This window comes from Mesoplodon bidens (assembly GCF_964165515.1).
Source record: "Mesoplodon bidens genome assembly, chromosome: 7".
Taxonomy (NCBI): Eukaryota; Metazoa; Chordata; class Mammalia; order Artiodactyla; family Ziphiidae; genus Mesoplodon; species Mesoplodon bidens.
Window position 1 is genome coordinate 107,439,075 of NC_138164.1, and position 19,915 is coordinate 107,458,989.

General features: G+C 51.5%; 3 protein-coding genes across 12 annotated transcripts; 1 reads left to right on the forward strand and 2 right to left on the reverse strand.

Annotated features, from left to right (window-relative positions):
* Positions 1 to 1,183: 1,183 nt before the first annotated feature.
* LRRN4CL (LRRN4 C-terminal like) lies at positions 1,184 to 3,812 on the reverse strand. Its single transcript, XM_081240096.1, has 2 exons — positions 3,131 to 3,812; positions 1,184 to 2,594 (listed from the first exon to the last, which is right to left on the reverse strand). The coding sequence occupies exon 2, from the start codon at positions 2,587 to 2,589 to the stop codon at positions 1,900 to 1,902; it is 690 nt and encodes a 229-aa protein (XP_081096222.1). The 5' UTR covers positions 2,590 to 2,594; positions 3,131 to 3,812; the 3' UTR covers positions 1,184 to 1,899.
* A 133-nt stretch (positions 3,813 to 3,945) lies between these two features.
* On the reverse strand, positions 3,946 to 16,101 carry BSCL2 (BSCL2 lipid droplet biogenesis associated, seipin). 9 transcript variants are annotated; one of them, XM_081240089.1, is made up of 13 exons: positions 15,628 to 15,750; positions 14,939 to 15,065; positions 13,558 to 13,701; positions 11,752 to 12,068; positions 9,833 to 9,914; positions 6,760 to 6,903; positions 5,821 to 5,955; positions 5,536 to 5,633; positions 4,962 to 5,103; positions 4,753 to 4,820; positions 4,494 to 4,582; positions 4,318 to 4,398; positions 3,946 to 4,179 (listed from the first exon to the last, which is right to left on the reverse strand). In XM_081240089.1, the coding sequence occupies exons 2-13, from the start codon at positions 14,963 to 14,965 to the stop codon at positions 4,037 to 4,039; spliced, it is 1,470 nt and encodes a 489-aa protein (XP_081096215.1). In that variant the 5' UTR covers positions 14,966 to 15,065; positions 15,628 to 15,750; the 3' UTR covers positions 3,946 to 4,036. The 9 variants fall into 9 exon arrangements, with proteins under 9 accessions (XP_081096215.1, XP_081096217.1, XP_081096216.1 ...); XM_081240091.1 differs by lacking the exons at positions 14,939 to 15,065; positions 15,628 to 15,750 and adding an exon at positions 15,984 to 16,101 and having other exon boundaries at positions 13,558 to 13,780; XM_081240090.1 differs by lacking the exon at positions 14,939 to 15,065 and having other exon boundaries at positions 13,558 to 13,780; positions 15,628 to 15,732.
* On the forward strand, positions 13,104 to 15,633 carry GNG3 (G protein subunit gamma 3). Of its 2 annotated transcripts, XM_081240098.1 has the most exons (4): positions 13,104 to 13,179; positions 14,168 to 14,381; positions 14,784 to 14,883; positions 15,159 to 15,633. In XM_081240098.1, exons 3-4 carry the CDS (start codon positions 14,785 to 14,787, stop codon positions 15,285 to 15,287), a joined length of 228 nt encoding a protein of 75 aa, XP_081096224.1. In that variant the 5' UTR covers positions 13,104 to 13,179; positions 14,168 to 14,381; position 14,784; the 3' UTR covers positions 15,288 to 15,633. The 2 variants fall into 2 exon arrangements, with proteins under 2 accessions (XP_081096224.1, XP_081096223.1); XM_081240097.1 differs by lacking the exons at positions 13,104 to 13,179; positions 14,168 to 14,381 and having other exon boundaries at positions 14,412 to 14,883.
* Positions 16,102 to 19,915: the final 3,814 nt, after the last annotated feature.

Consider the following 19,915-nt stretch of genomic DNA (forward strand, 5'->3'; position numbering starts at 1 on the left):
TTGGAGTTGGGCAACTTGTGTCGAGAAATCCTAATTCACCTCCTTACTTGTACTGAATAGCTTCAAACCATTTAGAACCTCAAACTTCTCATCTGTGAAAAGGTGACACCATCTCTTAGAACGATTGTGATAGAGATTAAGTACGAATGCATGTAAAGCGCGTCTTTAATATTAAGACAGTAGGGAAGAAAAAGTATGGAAAAAAAAAACAGAACAAAAAAGTGAGATAGTAGGCCCTCACTATTTGTAAATGAATAAATGCTGAGGAAATACAGAAATCAGATTAAAAAGACAAAGTATTCACGGCAACGTGGTGAGTGTATTCTCAATAACAAATGTGTTCTAAATTTATTCTAGAGTTCCAATAATAGAATAATAATTAAATTGTATAGTACTGCCTCTCTCACCTACTTCCAGGTAAGTACCCTATGGAAATACACAAACATGTGAGGATACACAAACAAACAAGGATGTCCATAGCAGACGCTGAAGACAAATGTTCTAACAAAGAGCCAAGGCTATTGTCAGTTAAGGAGCATCCTCCAATGGGAAGTCATGCCTTTCACATAACTAAGAAGGCTGTGATTTACCAACATGGAACATTATCCATAATATATTGAATGAGGGCTTCCCTGGTGGCACAGTGGTTGAGAGTCCACCTGCCGATGCAGGGGACACGGGTTTGTGCCCCGGTCCGGGAAGATCCCTCATGCCGCGGAGCGGCTGGGCCCGTGAGCCATGGCCGCTGAGCCTGCGCGTCCGGAGCCTGTGCTCCACAATGGGAGGGGCCACAGCAGTGAGAGGCCCGCGTACCGCAAAATAAAATAAAATAAAATAAAAATAATAATATATATATACATATATATATATATATATGTATACATAGAGAGAATGAAAAAAAAATTTTCATTGCTTAGAGAAAAATTTGCTCTGCTACAGGCAATCACCTCTTGAGGAGGAGGGAACTTTCATTTTATCCTCTTCAGTACTGAAATTTGTATGTGTTACTTTTATAATTTAAAAAAAGGTTATAAGATCAGTAAAAGTGAGGAATAAACTGTGTAGCAACTTCGACTTTTCTACATCCAGTTAATTTAAAAATAAACTCAAAAGTATGTATACTACTCCAAAACATCGGTGTGTGGACAGGGAATTGAAAAGGATCATGAAAATGGAAAATGTCTTCCTTTTACATCTCCTTTAATGTTGTTACAGTGAATATACAATAAACACAAATGGGGGAGGGGGAATCCTTTGTTATTATTGTATTATTATTATTATATTTTTACTAGCAAAACCGCAAGCTTGTCCCAGACAGCAGCTTGGGCAGTCCTTCTCTTCTCCACCCCATGTCAGTCATTTATTTCCAGCCGCCTCAGACACAGGTGGATTCTAACTCGGTGCGCATCCTCACTATCTAAACAAAAAGGCAGAAGGAGAAGGAGTGGTCTCTAGCCCCAAACTCCCATCCCGCAGCAGCTTATTCTCAAAACCCCATGGAAGCCACCCATAGTGGCAGGGCCCTTTTGAGGCTGTACGACAGAAGTAGACTAACCGTAGTCAACGGGCCGAATCTGGCCAGGGCCTGACTTGTAAGGCCCAAGAGCTAAGAATGATTTTTACATTTTTAAATGGTTACATGGTTGTGTAAGAACTACATGATATCTTCGATTTTATCCCCTGGAACCACAAAGCCTAAGTTATTCTGGTCCCTTAAGAAAAAATTTGCCGACCTTCTCTATTCCTAAACCTAAGTTCTGGGCAGAGTGGGAAGTCTGGAGCCTGAACCGACTCAGTGGGGGCCCAGCGCCCGGCCTTCCATCCCTCCGTCTGCCGGGGCCGCCACCTCCCCCGGAGCGGCGCCGGTCTTAGTTTGGCCGGAGAGGCCCCTGGGCGGCCTCAGAGTCCCGCACCGCTCGGGCGGCCTCGGCGGGGGCAGCCCCAGCGCTCTCGCAGGCAGAAGTGCCAGACCAGGGCGGAGCAGCTGAGCAGGGCCAGCGCCGAGCCCACGCCCACGGCCCCGTGCAGCAGCGTGAGCGGCCTTGGCAGCACGGTCAGCCGGCCGCAGGGCCCGAAGGCGGGGCCGCCCGCGCCGTCGAGGCCCTCGGCCCCGGGCGCGCTGCTCTCCCCGGCCGCATTGGCGGCCACCACGCAGACGACGTATGCGCCCCCGGGCTTCAGGCCCTTCAGCTCCGCTCGGCGGACCGTCGAGTTTAGGGGGGGCCCCTTCTGCGGAGCCCCGGCGCCTTCCCAAAGCAGCAGCCAGTACTGGTGGACCGGGGAGAAGGGGGCGCACCAGTGCACCACGGCGCGGCCCGCCTCGGCCTCCATGCGCACTTCCCCCAGGCGTGGCGGGTCGGGCGGCTGCGCGGCGCTGGAGAGGCCGGGGCACAGGCACGTCGTCGGGCCGGCCCTCTGCAGCTCCTGGCAGGGCACCTGCAGGTGGCGGCAGCGGTCGTAGTCACAGGGGACAGCCGGCAAAGGTGTCTCATCTTGCTCTTCTTCCGAGTCTCCCGCCAAGGGCTGCGCTCTGGGAACCAAGGAGAAGGTGACAGCCAGGAGCCACAGAAGGCGGGGAGAGCCCGGCATGGGGTCTGGAAGGGAAGGAGGGGGAAGGGTGAAGGCCGGCCAGCCGTCACACCTTGCAGGCTCCCCTCCCTCAACAAAAGCTCTAGAGACAGGGAAACACTACCGGGAACTAAGAGGAGAACAGGAAGGAGGTGGAAATGAGACAATACACCCCTTTGTCATCCAACTTCTGAACAGCCTATGTGCCTGGTTTTGGGCGAAAAAGAATAAAATGTCTGACCCGACAGAGAGAAGTGTGCGACCAGCAATGCGTGAAGCATGAGAAACAGTTAATGAATAAACTGAGTGCTGAGGGGAGGAGTAAATGATTTACGCAGCCTGGGGAAGGGAGGTGAAATAGTTCCCAGCTGCCACCCAGAGACACCATCTAAGTAAAATAAGTATCAATCAGTCAACGACACATGCAGAAACCCAGAAAGGAGATGGAAGTGAGAAAGGAGAAGAGATGGGACACAGAGGCCCTGGAACCCTCCCTCCCCACCTATCAAAGTCCTGGTCCCTGCCTGCCCCCCACCTCCCTGATTCACAAGCAGCACCTTACCAGTGGGTAGGCCTTGATGCAGTGAGTAGCAGGCCGAGGGTCCTAAGAGGTCCCCAGGAGCACAGGCTGTGCAGTCAGGTTTTCTCAGTGTCTTCAATTTCAATTCTGCTTTGGCTCAAGGTTTTTATACCCCTCAACTGTGATGTCACCACCTGGCCCCCCTTCCCCTGCCCCCCTCCCCGGTGAGTGCCAAGAAGAGGGCTGGTCCCTTCAGAGGGCCTGAGTCACGGGGCCAGGGGTGGGGGAAGCCACATGCAGCGGTTTCAGCTGGAGGCCAGGATGCCTGGGTTCTGAAAGAGCAGTGGAATGTGGAAAGCAGCCAGGAGCTGAGAATCCAAAGGCTGAAGTCATGTGAGGGGGTGAGGAGGGGAACACAAAGGACAGGGCCACCTGGCTGGTATCAGAGAGAAAAACAGCTGTGGACAGCATGGGGCCTGGGCTACAAAATGCTGTTTCAGTAAAAAGTCATACCACATCCCTGGCAGTCATTTCCTGTCTTCTGCCTCCCAATGGACTGAGAAAGGGAGGGGTACAGAGGCCAGAATGATGTATCCCAGCTTTCCAGACCCGCCCTATGCTATCCCCCTCCCCAGAGGGAGATGAGAGTCACATGGATGGAGTGGGCAGGTTTTCGCTCCTTGGACGTCCTAGGCTGATGAATGGAAACAGCTGTGCCTGAAATAGTCCAGGGTCTGGAGGTCTTCCCCATCGGTAGCCCCTGACAAGACAACCTCCTCCAATCGGGGTGGGGGATGCCTGGGGAACATCACGTTTTCAAATGGCCCTGAATCCACTTCAGAGTCAGGGAGGCAGCAGGCATGAAAAGAGTTTATTGGGGGAGCCCCGGCAAGGGAAAGGGATCGGGGGTGGGGAGGGCTGGAGTGTGGGGACTCTGCCCTATTCTCTTCAGGAACTAGAGCAAATGGGGCGCTGTCGGACAGTGCCTGTGGAGGGTTCAGAGCTGCCCACGGTCTCCGGGGCAAGGGCAGGGGCAGAAACAGGCAGGTTGGCCTCCGTCAGCAGAGCTGCATCTTCCCAGGAGCCTGAGCCTGGGCCAGGGGAAGGGGAAACAAAATCCCAAATGGGAAATTCCAGAGCAGGGGCTCCTGCCCCCACCCAACGTGGTCTTCGCCCTAGCCACAGGCCAACCCCAGTCCACCCAGGTCCCGCTGCAGAGTGCCCCTCACCGTCACTGGCCTCGGGCTCTAGCTCCTCCTCGCCACTCAGGGGCTGTTGATCTGGTTTCTCCTCCTCAGACAGCTGGCCTTCTGCAGCCCCAGGGGGAGGGCAGAGGTCAGTCTGGAGGAGGCTGAAGGGGAGGGCTGAGAGGAGTCGGGAAGGAGGTCGGGCTGCTGCACCTTACCTGGCTCCGAGGGACCCGCACGGCTCTCACTATCCTCTGTAATGGGTGACAGCTGAGCGGACTCCTCCTGGCCTTGGGGCCCTGTGCCTCCAAAGGGGGTAGAGGACAGGGCAGGGCTAGGGCAGGTGCGCCTGAATGGCAGTGCCAACTTCACCCCATTCAGCCTTTCCCTTGACCTTCAGCTTGGTATATGAGCACCTAAAGCCTCATACTGGACGGCGCAGGAGCCTCCTCACCCAGCCCCCAGCCATCACCTTTACCTGGCTGATGGGCAGGGATCCTCCGCTGGACTTCCTTGCGGGACCTGTCTCTGTTTCGGATGTTTACCTGTAGGGGGGAAACTCCTGAGCAGCAAGGACTGCCTTCCCTCACCGGTGATCAGAGCCCTTCAGCCCCAGCCCCCAACATGCTCCTGCCCACTCCCCAAAGAAGGATCGTGAGGGGGAGAGGAAAGGGGTCCTTTGCGACCTGCAGAGAGAGGCGGTGTCGGGGCCAGATGCCCCGCCACACCCACTGCATGTAGCTGAAGAGCACGATGACGCTGAGGAAGGTGAAGTTGCTGGCGACACCAACGAAGGCGCAGGTCATCGGGAAGTTGTACAGCAGGTACCTGAAGCAGGAAGCAGAGACAGGAGGGAAGTAGCAGCTGCCAGGGAGTACCAGCCTTCTCATTTCCCAGAAATAACTTCTAGGGTGATTCACCAGTTTGGCTAGAGCTGGGCTGCATCCCCTGCCTCCCACCCACTGAGCCGATGTGCTCAAGAGAGCAGTTCTCAACACTGACAGCACATGACCTTTCCCTGGGGTGCTTTCAAAAAGTCTGACAGCCTGTTATGACCCTAACAAATCCTGGTCTTGGGGTGGGGCTCAGGCATCAGTATTTTTCTAAAGTTCCCCAGGGACCTGATATGCTGATGTGCAGCCAGGGTTGAGAATCTGTGGCCTAAGTAAAACCCGTAAAACCCGTCGCCTCTGCTTAGGACCCTCTTCACTTAAGGACAGCCCCACGAGAGCTGCCCAGGCCGCGTCGGCGCTTCCTCACCTGAGCCCCGTGAAGTGGGCGTGGATGCGGAGGTAGGCTCCGTACAGCTGGACGCGCTTGCTGTGGATCTCGATCACGGCTCCGGTGGTCGGCACGTACTGCAGGCGGGTGGGCAGTGGTGGCGGCACATCAGGCCAGGATCCTGCCGCTGTCACTCTTACCAGGCCAATCTGAGGCCCGCTTCCAGCCTCCACTGCTGTCCCTCCTGACCGAGCCCAGAAGCTCCTCAGGTAAAATCCTGGGCTCGTGGGGCGGGCTGTGTCCTAGTCCTCCTTCCCCCCTTACCGAGTTCTCCCTGTATTCTGGGTACAGCTCCACCTCCAGGACCTGCTTCTGCTCTGCAAAGCCAAACAGCAGGAGGCTAGAGAAGACCAGGGTGTCAAGCATCTGGAGCAGGTTTGAGCGGTAATGCAGCATCACCTGCCAGGGCCAGGAGGGAGAGGCTGGGGACAGGTGCCCACCCCTCCACCACCCCTGAGCAGGCTAGGAAGGCTGCTTCTTCCCCGGTCCCTGCTCCCTCACTTTCACTTCCTACCACGCCCCCAAAACCCAAGTCTTGACCCAACCGTTGCAAACACTTGAATGACATCCCTGCCCCACCCGAGCCGGCCGCGCGTCTCTATCCCCATACAACAAAGCCCCCTTTTCTAAGAAACCCTCCTAGGTGAAGCCCCACACTGTCTCTGATCTACCTTCCCCCCAAATGGCTCTACAATCCAGAACAGACTGTATGTTCCAGTGTACCATCTGAAGCCTTTTCCCCCATGTGGACATTCGGGGATCTGCTTCATGACATGGTTCTGTTGATAATTAAGAATGGAGTCTAACATTTATTGAACACCATTTCCTCATTGGATCCAAACTAGTCTTGTTATGAGGGAGTTACTACTATATTCACTTATAGGACTTCATAACTAAGGGCTTAAGTAAATTGCCCCTCAGCTGGCATGTTTTTGAGCGAGGATTCGAGGCCAGGCTTGCCTGGCTCCAAAGAAGCCCCTGTTTGCAGGGTGGCTCCACTCTTCAGACTTTACCCCAAAGCCGGACATGCTCATCAGATGTTAGGGGGTGTTTGTCTGGTGTGGTAAACGGACACCTCTTGCCTATCCTGATGTGTCTGTAACTTCAGAGCTGGGATGTTTTCTCCTGAAGCCCCACCCAGATACTCTGACATGTGTCATCATTCTCCACACCCTCCTAGACAGGCCAGGAATGAACACTCACGGAGCGTGAAGAGGTGGAGATGATTCGGCCGCCTCTGGTGTAGCATGAAATGGTGACCAAGAACATGCCCAAATCTTGATTCACAGGAGACTCTGGCAGCTCAAGCTCTAAGGTAACGCGGTACGGCTGTCCATACATCAGCACCTGCCCAAGGTAGCCCCGTCTCTTTAAAAAAAATTTTTTTTAATTGCGCTGCCCCTGTACCACCTCCCCCCTTCCCCTCCAAACACTCTGCCACAACCCTCCGCTCTCAAAACAGGTCTCTCAGTCTCTCTGGTCCCAAGAAAGTGCTGCCCCCTTCTGGTGGCTGGATCCCTCCCACTTCTGAGATCTTCAGTATCCTGTCTGCTCTACTGAATCAGTCTATTCGAGAAAGGCTGTGTCACATTTCTTTTCCAAAAGTGAACCGTCATGTTGCCAACTGGGCCATCTGTGACTCAGGTCTCTCTGTCCCCGTGAGGCCATCCCCCCGGACCCAGCCTACCTTCACTTACATTATTAATTAACCGAGTGCCAGAAGTGCTCACCATCTCCCTAGCCAGCTGTCACACAGTCACTGTCACTCAAGACCATCTTATGTCGTTTTGGGTCCTTTATCTTGGATCTGTTGGTAGAACCCTGAGACTCACAGCAGGAAGGCTTCTTCACTGGGATTAACCTCAAAAGGTTAAAGATGTGCCACCAAACATACCCTAGTTTTTCCTGACTGTTCCTATATTCCTCTAATCCTATATTCAGCTATGCTTGTCCTATGCATGACCCCCTCAGGGTGATACATAAGGATCACAGGGGTGATGGTAAAGCTTCTGGTTTTACCCAAAGAGGGAGTGGATTAAAAAAAAAAAGAAGTTGAAAAAAACTTTCCCCTAACCCTAATAGTGTACTAGCTCCAAAATCTAGATATGGCTATGAGGGTACTTTGAGCATTTTATCCATAGGGTAATAGGTGAAAAAAACACTGATCCAAGTCTTTCTTTATACAGATTCTTATTTTCGGTCTGAATTACGCCTTGACAAAAATGGATTCCATGAGATTCCTACCCCCCTGTAGAGGCCAGATGAATCTAAGCCAGTTGCTTCACTGAATTCCTTGAAACATTAAAATATGTAGTTCTCTGGGTGGGCAGGAGGGAAATTGGGAGTGACTGCTAGGTAGTGGGTATGGGTTTCTTTCTGGGGTGACGAAAATGTTCTAAAATTGATTATGGTGATGGTTGCTCAACTCTGAATATACTAAAAACGACTGAACTGTACATTTTGAATGGTGACTTGTACACTATGTGAATTATACCTCAATAAAGATTTTTATATATATTTTTTTCTTTTTAAACCAATAATTATGTAATCTCCTCCAAGGGCATCCACAAGATCTAATACCAGAATCTTGTGAATGAGTCCTGCCTTTGTTCGCATTTGTCTGCCTGATGGGCAGGTTCTCCCTCTCCTCCATTCCCACACAGTATTCACCCTTCCTTAAAAGGCCCACTTTGAGCCTCACCATCTCCATAGTCTCACACCTGTCTAATTCTTCACAAATTCTTTTGAAATGCAGAATCTGCATCTTTGCTACTTAATGCAATGTATAGATTTCTGTCAATCCTGTGAGCTCCTTGAAAGCAGGACCACATCTTCTATTTCTAAACAAGGTGTTACACACAGAGTAGACCCATTATTTCATGCATTCATTCAAAAATGTTCACTAGAAGTGAATGAAATGATCAATCTGCTTTAATTATCAGGGACTTGGGCCTCACCCTTCATCCTTCCATTCCTTCCTCATCCAGCAGCCTGGTACCCGATTGTTTCAGGCTCCTTGCAGCACCAACCATTATGATCTATAATGGGCAGCCACATAAATGCATGCAGCATCCCAGGTGCAAATGTACTGTGGCTTTGTTTCTATTCCCCTCAATATATTCCATTTATTATTATTATTATTAAGCTACAAAAACACATTGAACCAATGTTTTCACAGAACATTCTATAATAATCTCCAAGTTACTTTCCTGAGTAGCAGAACTAAAATGATAATCCTCTGTCTTGCAATGCCCAACATTCCACTTCACCACTTTTTTTTTTTTGGCCACACTGTGAAGCTTGCAGGATCTTAGTCCCCCCCCACCAGCAATTGAACCTGGACCCTCGGCAGTGAAAGTGTGGAGTCCTAACGACTGGACCTCCAGGGAATTCCCTTCCCCACTTCCCCACTTTGAAATCTCCATTTGGGATCCACTCATCCCACCTGGTAAGCTTTCTGGATAGTGTTACCCTGGCAGTAAACTGGAAGATTTCACAGGATACAGGATACACGGTCTCCCAGGTTATTTGTATTGTCAACCCCAGGGGACCCCAGACTCTACAGCTTGCACTCCTCCCTTCAGAGTGACCATTTATTTCTATCCTGTGTTTTTTACCTTTAGGTCAGTATCCTCCCAAGTATAATTTTTGAAAAATCATTTTCAAATGGTATTTAAACTCTTAATTAGTCTGATTTCTGATGACTTCTCATTACATTGCTGACAACTCAAAAAACTCTGGTGATCAGAAATGCTCTTGATCCTCCAAGGTCCTTCTGAAGTGTTCTGGGATCCTACCCTTTTTCAGAGCCTCCAGCAGCTTGCCTAATAGAGAAGGATGCATTCCCATTCTGCATTCCCCAGGGTTTCCAGGTTTGTTGAAGGCATACTGGCATTTGGCCAGTCCTCTGGCACAGTACCCTTTGTAATGGCAGGTTACACATATCTGCCAACGGGTTCATAATTTAACATACTTTCAAAACTCTTGGGTGGATTCCATCCTAGTTCTGTGAGATAGCTGATCTGTTCATTTAGGTTCATTTAGATCTAAAATACATCTTATCTAGTAGATATGGCCTGGCTGAAACAATTTAAGAAGGAGGAAAGAATAATCCACACAATTCATTTGGACTTTCATTTTTCTTTAACCTCCCTTTCCTTGAAAGCCTTCCTTTTAGTCTCTATTACTCGGTCCCTGACATCCAGGTCTTTCTCAAGCCTTCCTGTTTCAAGTCATCAAAGCTCTAATGAAACCTCTCTTCAGCTCCCATACTCACCCGATCACGTCCAGCCTTAGCCAGTGAGACATTGGCAACAGGGAAGGAGCAGAGTACGGAGGCGGAGGAATCACAGTCGGTCCTAAATGAGAATGGGGATGATACTCTGCTAAGTTATAGAGTCTGCCTGACTTGTCCACACACCTCCTTGGCCCCTAGGGCTCCCTTTCCTATCCCCCATCCCTTCTCCCAGAATGGGCACGCTTCTCTGTTATAGACAGAGATGGAGAAGAAATGCAGCCAGGAGATTCAAGACAACAGAATGAGTCTTTAGTTCTCTTTCTGCTACTTCCATTTATTTCCTTGCATTAGGGCAGACATTCTTAAATGGGAACCTATGGACACTTAGTTGAATAGTTTCAGACTTAAGTGTTTCTAAAGACTCACCTGGGGAGCTGCTAAAAATGCAAATCCCTGGGTCCCACTCCTCCAGATTCTGATTTAGGAGTTCTGGTCTGGGGCCTAGTTTGAGAAAACTCTTCCAAAGGGATCCACAGATGATCTTTAAGAGGCTCACGAACCCTTTGAACTGTAGGCAAAACTGCACATGGCCATACATATAGGTTTTTATGGCAGGAAGGGCCATAGCTTTCATAAGCTGAATCTGGGCCAGGGGCCAGGCCATCGTGCCTCTTCAAAGTTTAAGCAGGGCTTCCCTGGTGGCGCAGTGGTTAGGAGTCCGCCTGCTAATGCAGGGGACACGGGTTCAAGCCCTGGTCCGGGAGGATCCCACATGCCGCGGAGTAACTGAGCCCGTGTGCCACAACTGCTGAGCCTGCGCTCTTGAGCCCATGAGCCACAACTACTGAAGTCCGTGTGCCACAACTACTGAGGCTTGCGTGCCTAGATCCTGTGCTCCACAACAAGAGAAGCCACTGCAGTGAAAAGCCCTCGCACCGCAATGAAGAGTGGCCCCCTGATGGCTACTAGAGAAAGCCAGCGCACAGCAACGGAAGACCCAACACAGCCAATAAATAAATAAATAAAATAAAATAAATAAGTAAAACTTTAAGCAGCTCTGCCTTAGAAATTACAGCTCATGACCACGGACTCAGGACAGGGAAAAAAAAAAAAAAACTTTGGACCATTGATAATAGTGCCCTTGTCAGCACCTCTTGATTGGTCCTGTAGTCATTGTTAAAAGAAGGGGAGATGGGCTTCCCTGGTGGCGCAGTGGTTGAGAGTCCGCCTGCCGATGCAGGGAACACAGGTTCGTGCCCTGGTCCGGGAAGATCCCACGTGCCGCGGAGTGGCTAGGCCTGTGAGCCATGGCCGCTGAGCCTGCGCGTCCGGAGCCTGTGCTCCGCAACGGGAGAGGCCGCAACAGTGAGAGGCCCGCGTACAGCAAAAAAAAAAAAAAAAAGAAGGGGCGAGTATTTGGCAGGGTCTGTAAAATGGGAAGGAATTGAGGCCCCAAGGCAAGAAGTAGGACTCTGGGAGTTTATGTACCCAGACACCCTGTGTTTCCATAAATTCTCTTGCAGCAGACTATCCGGGAGTGGGAAGAAGTAATGTAAAAGGCAAACTACTGCTTTCCTAATAATACCTCCTCTACTGAAGGCCAGATTAGTTCTGAGATGACCCAAGCGGCTGGGTTGGCTCAAAAGTCTACAGTGGCCCTGAGAGAGGTCTGATCCAGCCTAAATTGAACTGACCCTCATAATGACAATCTTGGAGAGGGATTTTTTTTTTCTTCTTTTTAACCAGGTTCCAGTAACCAGAGACAGGACTAGGACCCTAGAGCCCTACAAGCCCAGACCTGCCCCAACCTTGGGCTATAAAAGAAATCAGTATAAGCAAAGCACACTGGGCTCAAGTGTCCTCCTCCGTAAATAAGGGGGTTGACCTGAATAAGCTCCAAGGGTCTTGCAGCAATTCTCTCACTGAATTCCTCTACTTTGATAGAAGACCCCTCTCACCTGTAGTAGAAATGCACGGGGCTGAGGTGGCTGACTGTCGGCATGTAGGAATAGTAGAAGGAGCCATAGAGGAAGACAGACACCCAGAGCAGGAGGAGGATGGTACAGAAGAGCACCCCAAACTGCAGTAGCAGCTTGCGGGCACGGCCTGCCAGGACGTGGCCCATCTCCTGGGCCCACAGTAAGGCAGGTACTGGTGGGTCATTGACCATGATGGGGAGTGCAGGGGGTCTGGCCCCGGGTTCAGGCCTTGAGTTCCTAGGTGCTCTGCCACCTGGACGCCACCCCTGGCCATGGGATGAAGCAGCTGGTCGTTCCTGGAAAAAGACAGAGAAGGGGAAAGAATAGCTCTTTTCACGGGGGAGGTGGGGACAAAAAGGACAAGCTTACCGGACTGGCTTTGAGGAACCAGAGATAGCAAGACATAGCAAAGTCTTTGTTTCATATGGCCTTTCTCCAATTGATTGCGTTTCTCAGCCAATTATCCCTTCCTTTCCTCCACTGTGCTCTCTCCACCACCTGTGCTAGAGTTCCTCAGCTGAACGCATCCTCGGGTCACCTGATTCTGGGACAGCCGCCTTGACAGTCATTCATAGTAATACGTAACATACAGAGGATGAGCACCTTAAAATTCTTCCAAGGCGGTTTTACACACACGATGACACGATTCCACACTGCGAGGTGGCTGCACGGAGAGCACGCGCGACTTGCCTAAGGTCGCACAGCCGGACTCAAAGCCAGCAACCTCATCGCAGCCACAATTCCCTACCGAGCTTCTCTCCTCCTGGAGCTGCAGTCGCTCTCAGACAAGGCCGCGCCCCACTCCGGGCAGGGCGTCCTACAGCCAACGGCCGCTCCCCGCCAGCCCCCTCTGGCTCGGCGGTGGCCGCGGCGCCCGGAGCCCCCACCCAACCGCAGCAACATGGAAAGCAGCCAGCGGGCCGCCACAGAGGTGCAGACTCACCAGCCGCGAGCTGCCTGGGCAACCGCGAGAAGGCACGTCCGCCTCCCGGGGAAGTCCCTCCCCCTTTCGCCGGCCCCCTTTGTAGCACTGGGGGCGGGGCTCGTCCGGGGCGGGGCCCGGTGCAGGGGGCGGGGCCTGCCGGGCCGCCAAGTTCCTACCTCTTCGCGCCCGGCACTGTCCGTTCCTGCGGTCCGTTACCCTCCGGATACCAAAACCAAAGGGGACAGGCGCCTCCCTCCAGGCCCCAAGATATGCTCCAGATATGAGTCAGCAGGATCCCTCAGCCCGCCCCTCGAGGCCGCAATCACGGCCCTCCGCCCACACCTTCACTCTCCGCCATTTAACCCCTGAAGAGGGGGAGAGGCGGGCATCCAGCTGGCGCTGATTTTCATTGCCCACAGCTCCTTGGATCTGTGGGCTTCCAAGGCAGAGAGCATTCACCCCGAGAGCGTTGCAGTCTGCGGGTACCTGTGCATCTTGCGCGTTGCGCCAGCGGGCTGGCTGTCCCCTATTCACAAGAGCGGTAGCATTTCAGGCCCGTGTTTTGTCTCCAGCTTTTACGATGCGTGATCGACCTCCTCCGACCCTAACTAGACTTTCCCTCAGAGTCCCCACAGCGCATTATCTAGACTAGGTTTTGGCGGGTGGCACTTTCTCTCTTGTATATGTCTATCCACCCCAAATAAGATTCCTCAGAAGGATCAGTGTTGCGTACATCTTTGCGTCCATCTCACAGCACCAAGCACAACACACTGCAGACGTGGGAGGCAATCTCAAACCAATACACACACACACCCAGGAAGCCCATCTATTTCCAGAAACACCCGCCGACTCTCCCCTACCTCGTCTTTGTCCGATTCTTTGATCTGATCTCTGCATGCCTCTCTTTCCCCAGCTGCTCCTTCTTCTCTTTGGTCTGCCATTTCTTTAGACATCTTCCTGATGGACCTCGCTGTCCCTGGATCTTCCACTCGAGTCACTTGTAGCTAGAACGTTAAAGTGGTGATCTAGAAGCTGATACCTGTAGCTCATCACATTTTCCTGGATATGGGGAACGGAGGGTCCCTGGGAGAGAAATGAAGATTCAGGTGTTAAATGCTGTGTCAGAGTAGAGGGAGGAGGGATGGAGGGGGCGACTGCCCAGCTGATGTCAGATTTTCAAATGAGCAGGGTCTCACGCAGTCAGTACTGACTCCACTGCAGGGGCTGTCACAGGTCCAGACCACCCCATTTGAGGGGGGAATCTACCTGGGACTCAGCTACTTCCGGCTCCTTTGGGGAGGTCTCTAGCACAGACTCTGGATGCCTGCAATGGGGGAGGGGCAGGTAGTGAGACAGTAACATTGGGGGCGTGCACAGGGGCTGCAGGCAGCAGCCAGGCTCCCCCACTGGCCAGACAGTTGGTATGTGCCAGGATCTGAGCAGCTCCTTCTAGCATCCTTCATCTTTCAGGTAACAGCCAGTGCTGGAGCTGCAGAAACTGGGACCAGCCCTCCACTGGCCTCTGACTTGACCCTCCCCAGTGGCCTTGTATTAGCTGCTTCTGCTGCTGCGTCAGATATTCTCAGCTGCAACTCCCTGCAAGGTGGGGCACCCATCTCAGGCAGAAGGTTTTGGTGCACCCCACGATCCTTCTCCCCAGGACTGTCGCTGCCCGTGGCCTCAGGTGAGTAGCGAGCATCCTGCTTTTCTCCCTTTGGGGCTCAAGGGGGCAGGTGGGGGTTCTGTACTCTCCTCATTAGGGCGGGCCTCTTTCTAGTTGTGGTTTTCAGAGCTGGAAACACACATAACTTGAGGGCTCGGAAGCCTTAAATCATTTATATGTTTAATGATCTGTGGCCCAGGCCATGTAGGAGTTTGGGGAGCATCTCATCCCACTTCTCCATTCCCTTAGCTGAGGAAGACAGGAATGGGAAAGACCACGGAGGTTGGGGATAAGAGGGGAGTAAAATATTGGGGCATATGACCCGGCCTTGTAAAGGTGGATGAGGAGTAAGCACAGAGGGGGGCCTTCAGCTGAGATTGTGCAGGGCCCCCTATCATGCTCTGAGCTCTCTCTTTTCTCCAGGATGAAAGGGGAGACCCCTGTGAACAGCACTATGAGTATTGGGCAAGCCCGCAAGATGGTGGAACAGCTTAAGATTGAAGCCAGCTTGTGCCGGATAAAGGTGGGTGGGGCCCTGGATCCCATTAGTTGGCAGCCTGTACCGTAGGTTCCCAAACCTCAGGATAAGAGATGCTTTCTTTCATCGACTCCCTGAGATCACAGGAGTCGTCTTGGGATCTGTAAGGAGAGCTGGCCCCTGGTCTCCGTGGGTGATGAGGGAAGAGAAGACTGTCTTAAGGAGCCCTAGAGATGGCAGAAGATTATCCATTTGGGGAGGGAGGCTGCAGTCCATTTCAGGGTTTCTGGCTAACAGTTCCCCTCCTGGCTGTGCCCCAGGTGTCCAAGGCAGCAGCAGACCTGATGACTTATTGTGATGCCCACGCCTGTGAGGATCCCCTCATCACCCCTGTGCCCACTTCGGAGAACCCTTTCCGGGAGAAGAAATTCTTCTGTGCCCTCCTCTGAGCTGCCTTGTCCCTCCTCACAACTCTTCACCTTTCCCTCTCCCGGGCCCTTCCTCATTTATGTCAGGAACTGTGGTGAGCCCCCTAGGGTCCCTGCATCCCATCCGTAGCCCTTTCCCAAACCTGTGAGGTTAGCTGAAGCACAAGGCCCTCCCTCACCTATCTGCCGACCCCATTTCCTCGCCCACTGAGGCGGACCCAAAGCACCCCGTGACTCGGGGCACCCTTAGCTCCACCCACAGAAGGGCTGTCAGACTCTGCCAGCGTCCTGCCCGCTTCCCTCTGTGACCCGCTCAGACAATGGAGAGAGGGATGGGCTGGGTGCTTGCTCTCAGTCTCACCTGGAACTATTGGAAGTGTAAAGCCATTTGAAGAATAAAGTCATCCAGAGTCTCAGAGGACAGGTCCTGTGTTACCGTTCTTGGGGGATAGGGAGTGGGTGCGGCAGGTGGAAAAGCTTGCCATAACCAGGGAACAGGGCCAGTCAAAGCGGGTTCGACATTGTCTAGGGTCAGAGATCCACCGGGTTAGGGTGGATGGCGGGCATGAGAGAACGTCTCAAGTGGTTAAGAATTAAGTTACAGACAGACACTTAGAGGCTACGGAGAGCATTCACACACACACACACACACACACACACACACACACACACACACACAAACGAGAGCAATGAAGACAAGTGAAAATGAAAACAGACCGAACGGGGTGGACTTAGGGAGGCATTCCGATGGGCAGTCGCAGACAGGAGGTACCCAGTGAGAGGGGAAGAGCTTGGTTCCAGTTCCTGGGAAGGGACCGTTTTACTTCTAAGATGGCGACGCCCACAGCAGGTCTCCATTCAAGATGGCCGCCGCCAGGGGGATCCGCACAAATATGGCGGCCGCATGCCACCGCGTTTCGCCGTACAGGGCTTCTCAGCTGGGCCCATACTTAAAATGGCGGCCCCAGGCATCCAGAGTTCTCAATATGGTCCCTCCCGTGCTCATCAGTCTCAAAATGGCTGCTCCTTCCCTCGTCAACTCGATACCCACTCCTACCCATCCCTACCCAACCCGGAGGCCGGAAGCCGACGTCCACCCCGATCCAGGTGAAGGCACACTGGCGGCTATAGCCAAGGATCATGGGACAAGGGGGTCCCAGCAAGCACGCCAGCAGTAGGCGCCGGTCGCGTGGATCTTATGAGAGAATCTAGGTCTCTGTTATCTTGCCTAGTATAGACTCCTTTGGAGCGGAAACAGAAGTGTGAGGACTATGCCCGGCGCCGTAAGGCTCGGGGCGCTGTTCCTTGGTCGCTTCCTCTTCTCCCTAGGAGTTGGATAAGCCCGAAGTTGCTCAGCTTGGGCTTCCTGTGAGAACTGGGGTTTGCTGTTCTCCCACTTCCCATTCAGGCCCCTTCTGTCACATCCGCCAGGAGCGGTGTCCCCGCCCCTGGTGGCCTACCACCCCTCTAGTGGTCCAGCAAGCTGCCCGGCCAGAGGTTTGTCTCATGAGCGCCTCCCGGACTCAAACTTGGAGGAGGTTTATAAAGCCCCAGAATACCTTTCCAGAAGCCGTTACCTTCCAAGGGAAAGAAAGACACATACGGAGGTGGGACCAGGGCCAAGGCAGAGAAAGTAAGTCTCAGGATGTCTGCTCCTCATGGGTTGTCAAGATTCCCCACCCCCTACCCAGTGATACATGCTTCCCGGGGCAAGCCTGGGTCATGCTTCGTCCTGGGATACACTTGCGGGTAGGGTCGGCTGCCAGAGGCTGCCTTGCAGAAGGGGGTGACCTATATTAGAGACAGCACATCGCCCCCAGCTTCCCCACACCTTCACACAGGAAGACAGCAGGGGAGGGGAACAGAGAGGAAACCGAAGGAATAAAGGGGGTTCTACCAGGAACTGAACTTAAGTTTCCTATGGACGTCTCCACGGGCTCCAGGAGTACCCAGTGAACTTGAGGCACCTTCAGGAATAGCAGCTTCCCGGCTGTCGATGAATTCCTGAGCCCTAATAGGTCCTGGAGATATTTAATTCCCTCATCCTAGAGAGGAAGAAACCAAGGAAAGTAACCTGGCTGCCCTCCTGAAGTAGGGACCTACCCCCATTGTGTTCAGGAGCCTGCTTAGTTCTTTCTTCATGCCCGTTGAAAACTCCTCTAAGGATCAAGTCTGTTTAATCACTGCATCCTGTCAGTGTCTGGCATATGGCAGGCATTCAGATATCCAACGATTGTACTAAACATGCGTAAATGGCAAGCAGGGCATAGAAGGCGCTAAAAGAATCTTTCTCTTTTCCTAAGGTATTACAGTGTTGGGCAAATTCCAGAGGGGCAACTGAAAATGCCCACATCAGCTCAGACTTGGTAAGAAGTCAGAAGTGCTCAATAAATGTAATCTTGATATTAGGTTATTTTTTAAAAAAAAAAAAGCAACGTCTGCTCAATTTTTCTACACATTCAATTTTCATACTCATCAGATTACGGATGAATGGCTGCAGCCCTAGCTGGGGGCAAAGGGGGGGTCTAGAGGTTACTAGAGACAAGGCATGAGCTATAAATAACCATTTAAAATGATTAGCTATAACACTGAGTAACTTTAAATATCCTAGAGAATGGGCAGACACTGAAATCAAGGATAGCCTTTGGGCCCAAAGCTGTAAGCCCCTGGGGTGGGAATCTCTATCATGTACAGAGGGAGGAGTTAGAGCAATAACTATACCTGTATCACCACTACTTCAAAACACTAGATGTCATAAGCCTGTGGGAGCCCAGCCTTAATAAGTCCTTGACCATTTATCAGAAGTTACAATCAGTATCAGTTCGGTGCTAGTAGTGCAGGAGTGCTTTTGTCAATTAAAGTTACCTTCTCATTCTACATAGTCACTAGGAAAGAATCCCCATCAAACATCTTCTGTTGAATAAGTAGGCTTTTCCTCTTAAGTGGTAATTACGAATAAACTTAATCTGGCTCCTAAATGGAACCCTACATTTAACTTCAAGCATCCAACTGGTTTTAGTATAGGCCAAATACACAGAGGTCATGAGTTATAATTTATTTTCTTGTACTCCAATGGCTCAAGCTCTTAGTAAAAAATCAAGCACTTAAGTAAGCCAACAAACCCCGAGTGAAGGTATGGCTGGTTCCCAAGTGAAAGCATGGCAGAATAGGAAGGGAGAAAAGCCATCAAAGAGGAAAGCCAACCTTGGTTGGAACCCAGTACAACTTGAGGAGCAGCATCAGAAATAAATAAAGCCCCCAATGACACACTCTACCCAGTCAGTGCGGCGACAGGAGAGAGGGTGAATTCAATCCAAATGGTTATTTATTCTAAAACTGGAAGCTACGGTGCCTACATTTTTGCCATAATGTTGTAATGAGAACAGGGGAGGAAAAAGTTACAGATGTAAACAATGACACAGTTACATTTTTTTTAAATGGTAAAACCCTTTTTTACTGGCCACTTCCAAGAATGCTTTACAGGTTGTGCAATAACATTTACAGGCTCCATGTGGTGTTTGTTTTTCTCACAAGCTTTTCCATCTATAACTACAACAGACGTCTGATAAAACACTAAACAAGTCTCCTAAGGAAAACAAGGGTAGGGATCCCGCCTGCTAATTCATATCTTCCCCCTTAACATTGTTTTTTCATAATAAAAAAACAGACAGAAACAAAACCCAGACATCTACTGTTGTTGCGAGTGATCTCTTGGACTAAACCGACAAGGACGTGGCAGTTTCACTCTCCACCCACCTAGAAAAAGTTTTTTTAAAAAAATGACTTTCTAGTGTCAAAAATTAACAGCAAGTACCTCCCCTCCCCGCCAAAAAACCTAAAGCGGCTAAAGCTTTGTCCCCCTGGTCCTGAGGGCCTAGCATCCCCGAACCGTGTTGTAGACTATAAAAAGATGCTATTTGCTGGAGAACTAAACGTCTGAATAGGGGTGGCAGATTCTGCCTCAGAGTCAGTTTTCTGTTATAACATAATCTTGCCCTAAGGGAATTTCTTTGGGCTCCGGTTTCCACCTCCTCCTTTTTACCTCCCTGACACTATGAGCAAAGCTTTCTCAAAAACCCCCCTTAATGATAATAAAGTTGGTGGGTTACAGAAAAACGCATGCCCTCACTTCACCCCCTGCCACACACAAACCCATTTGATGGCACCACAGAAAAAGCAGGTGCCCCGAGAAAGGACATCATGTTGAGCAAGCAAACGTATTGCCTACCAGCCCCCCGTTCCAGCCTCCGGGTCAGAGGCCCTCGTGGAGCAGAAGGGCGACGAGAGGGCCAGAACGAGGGCCCGTGCACCCTCCTGGGCACGGCAGTAACCGTGGGAGGGGGAGAGAGGGGTCAAATCTCAGCACAAAATTTTCAACAGAGGACTGCCCAGGTAAGGAAATGGAAGTGAAGTACCTTCTAGTAGCACAACCCAGGGCTCCCCTCGCCATGTAGTGCAGCGATGTGTGGTGGTCGCTGAGTAAGTTCTTGGCTGACACAATGCTGAGCAGGAAGGTGAACGAAAACTGAAGCTCAGTATTGGAAGAGCGTTCCCATAACCCACCCATATTCTTGAACCCGCAACCTGAAGCCGTCTGTCAAGAACTGGGAGGGTGCTGGTAAAGTTACAAACAATTAAGTCTCCCGACT

Bases quoted from the DNA above. Each gene is read 5' to 3' on its own strand.
- LRRN4CL (XM_081240096.1), bottom strand. From the start codon at position 2,589: ATGCCGGGCTCTCCCCGCCTTCTGTGGCTCCTGGCTGTCACCTTCTCC.
- GNG3 (XM_081240097.1), top strand. From the start codon at position 14,701: ATGAGGAGTAAGCACAGAGGGGGGCCTTCAGCTGAGATTGTGCAGGGC. The intron at 14,884-15,158 runs GTGGGTGGGGCC...GCTGTGCCCCAG, and splicing joins CCAGCTTGTGCCGGATAAAG to GTGTCCAAGGCAGCAGCAGA.
- BSCL2 (XM_081240089.1), bottom strand. From the start codon at position 14,965: ATGAAAGAAAGCATCTCTTATCCTGAG. The intron at 9,915-11,751 runs GTGAGAGGGGTC...ATTCTCATTTAG, and splicing joins CCCGTGCATTTCTACTACAG to GACCGACTGTGATTCCTCCG. The intron at 5,104-5,535 runs GTGAGGAAGCGC...TTCCTGCTTCAG, and splicing joins GCCCACTTCACGGGGCTCAG to GTACCTGCTGTACAACTTCC.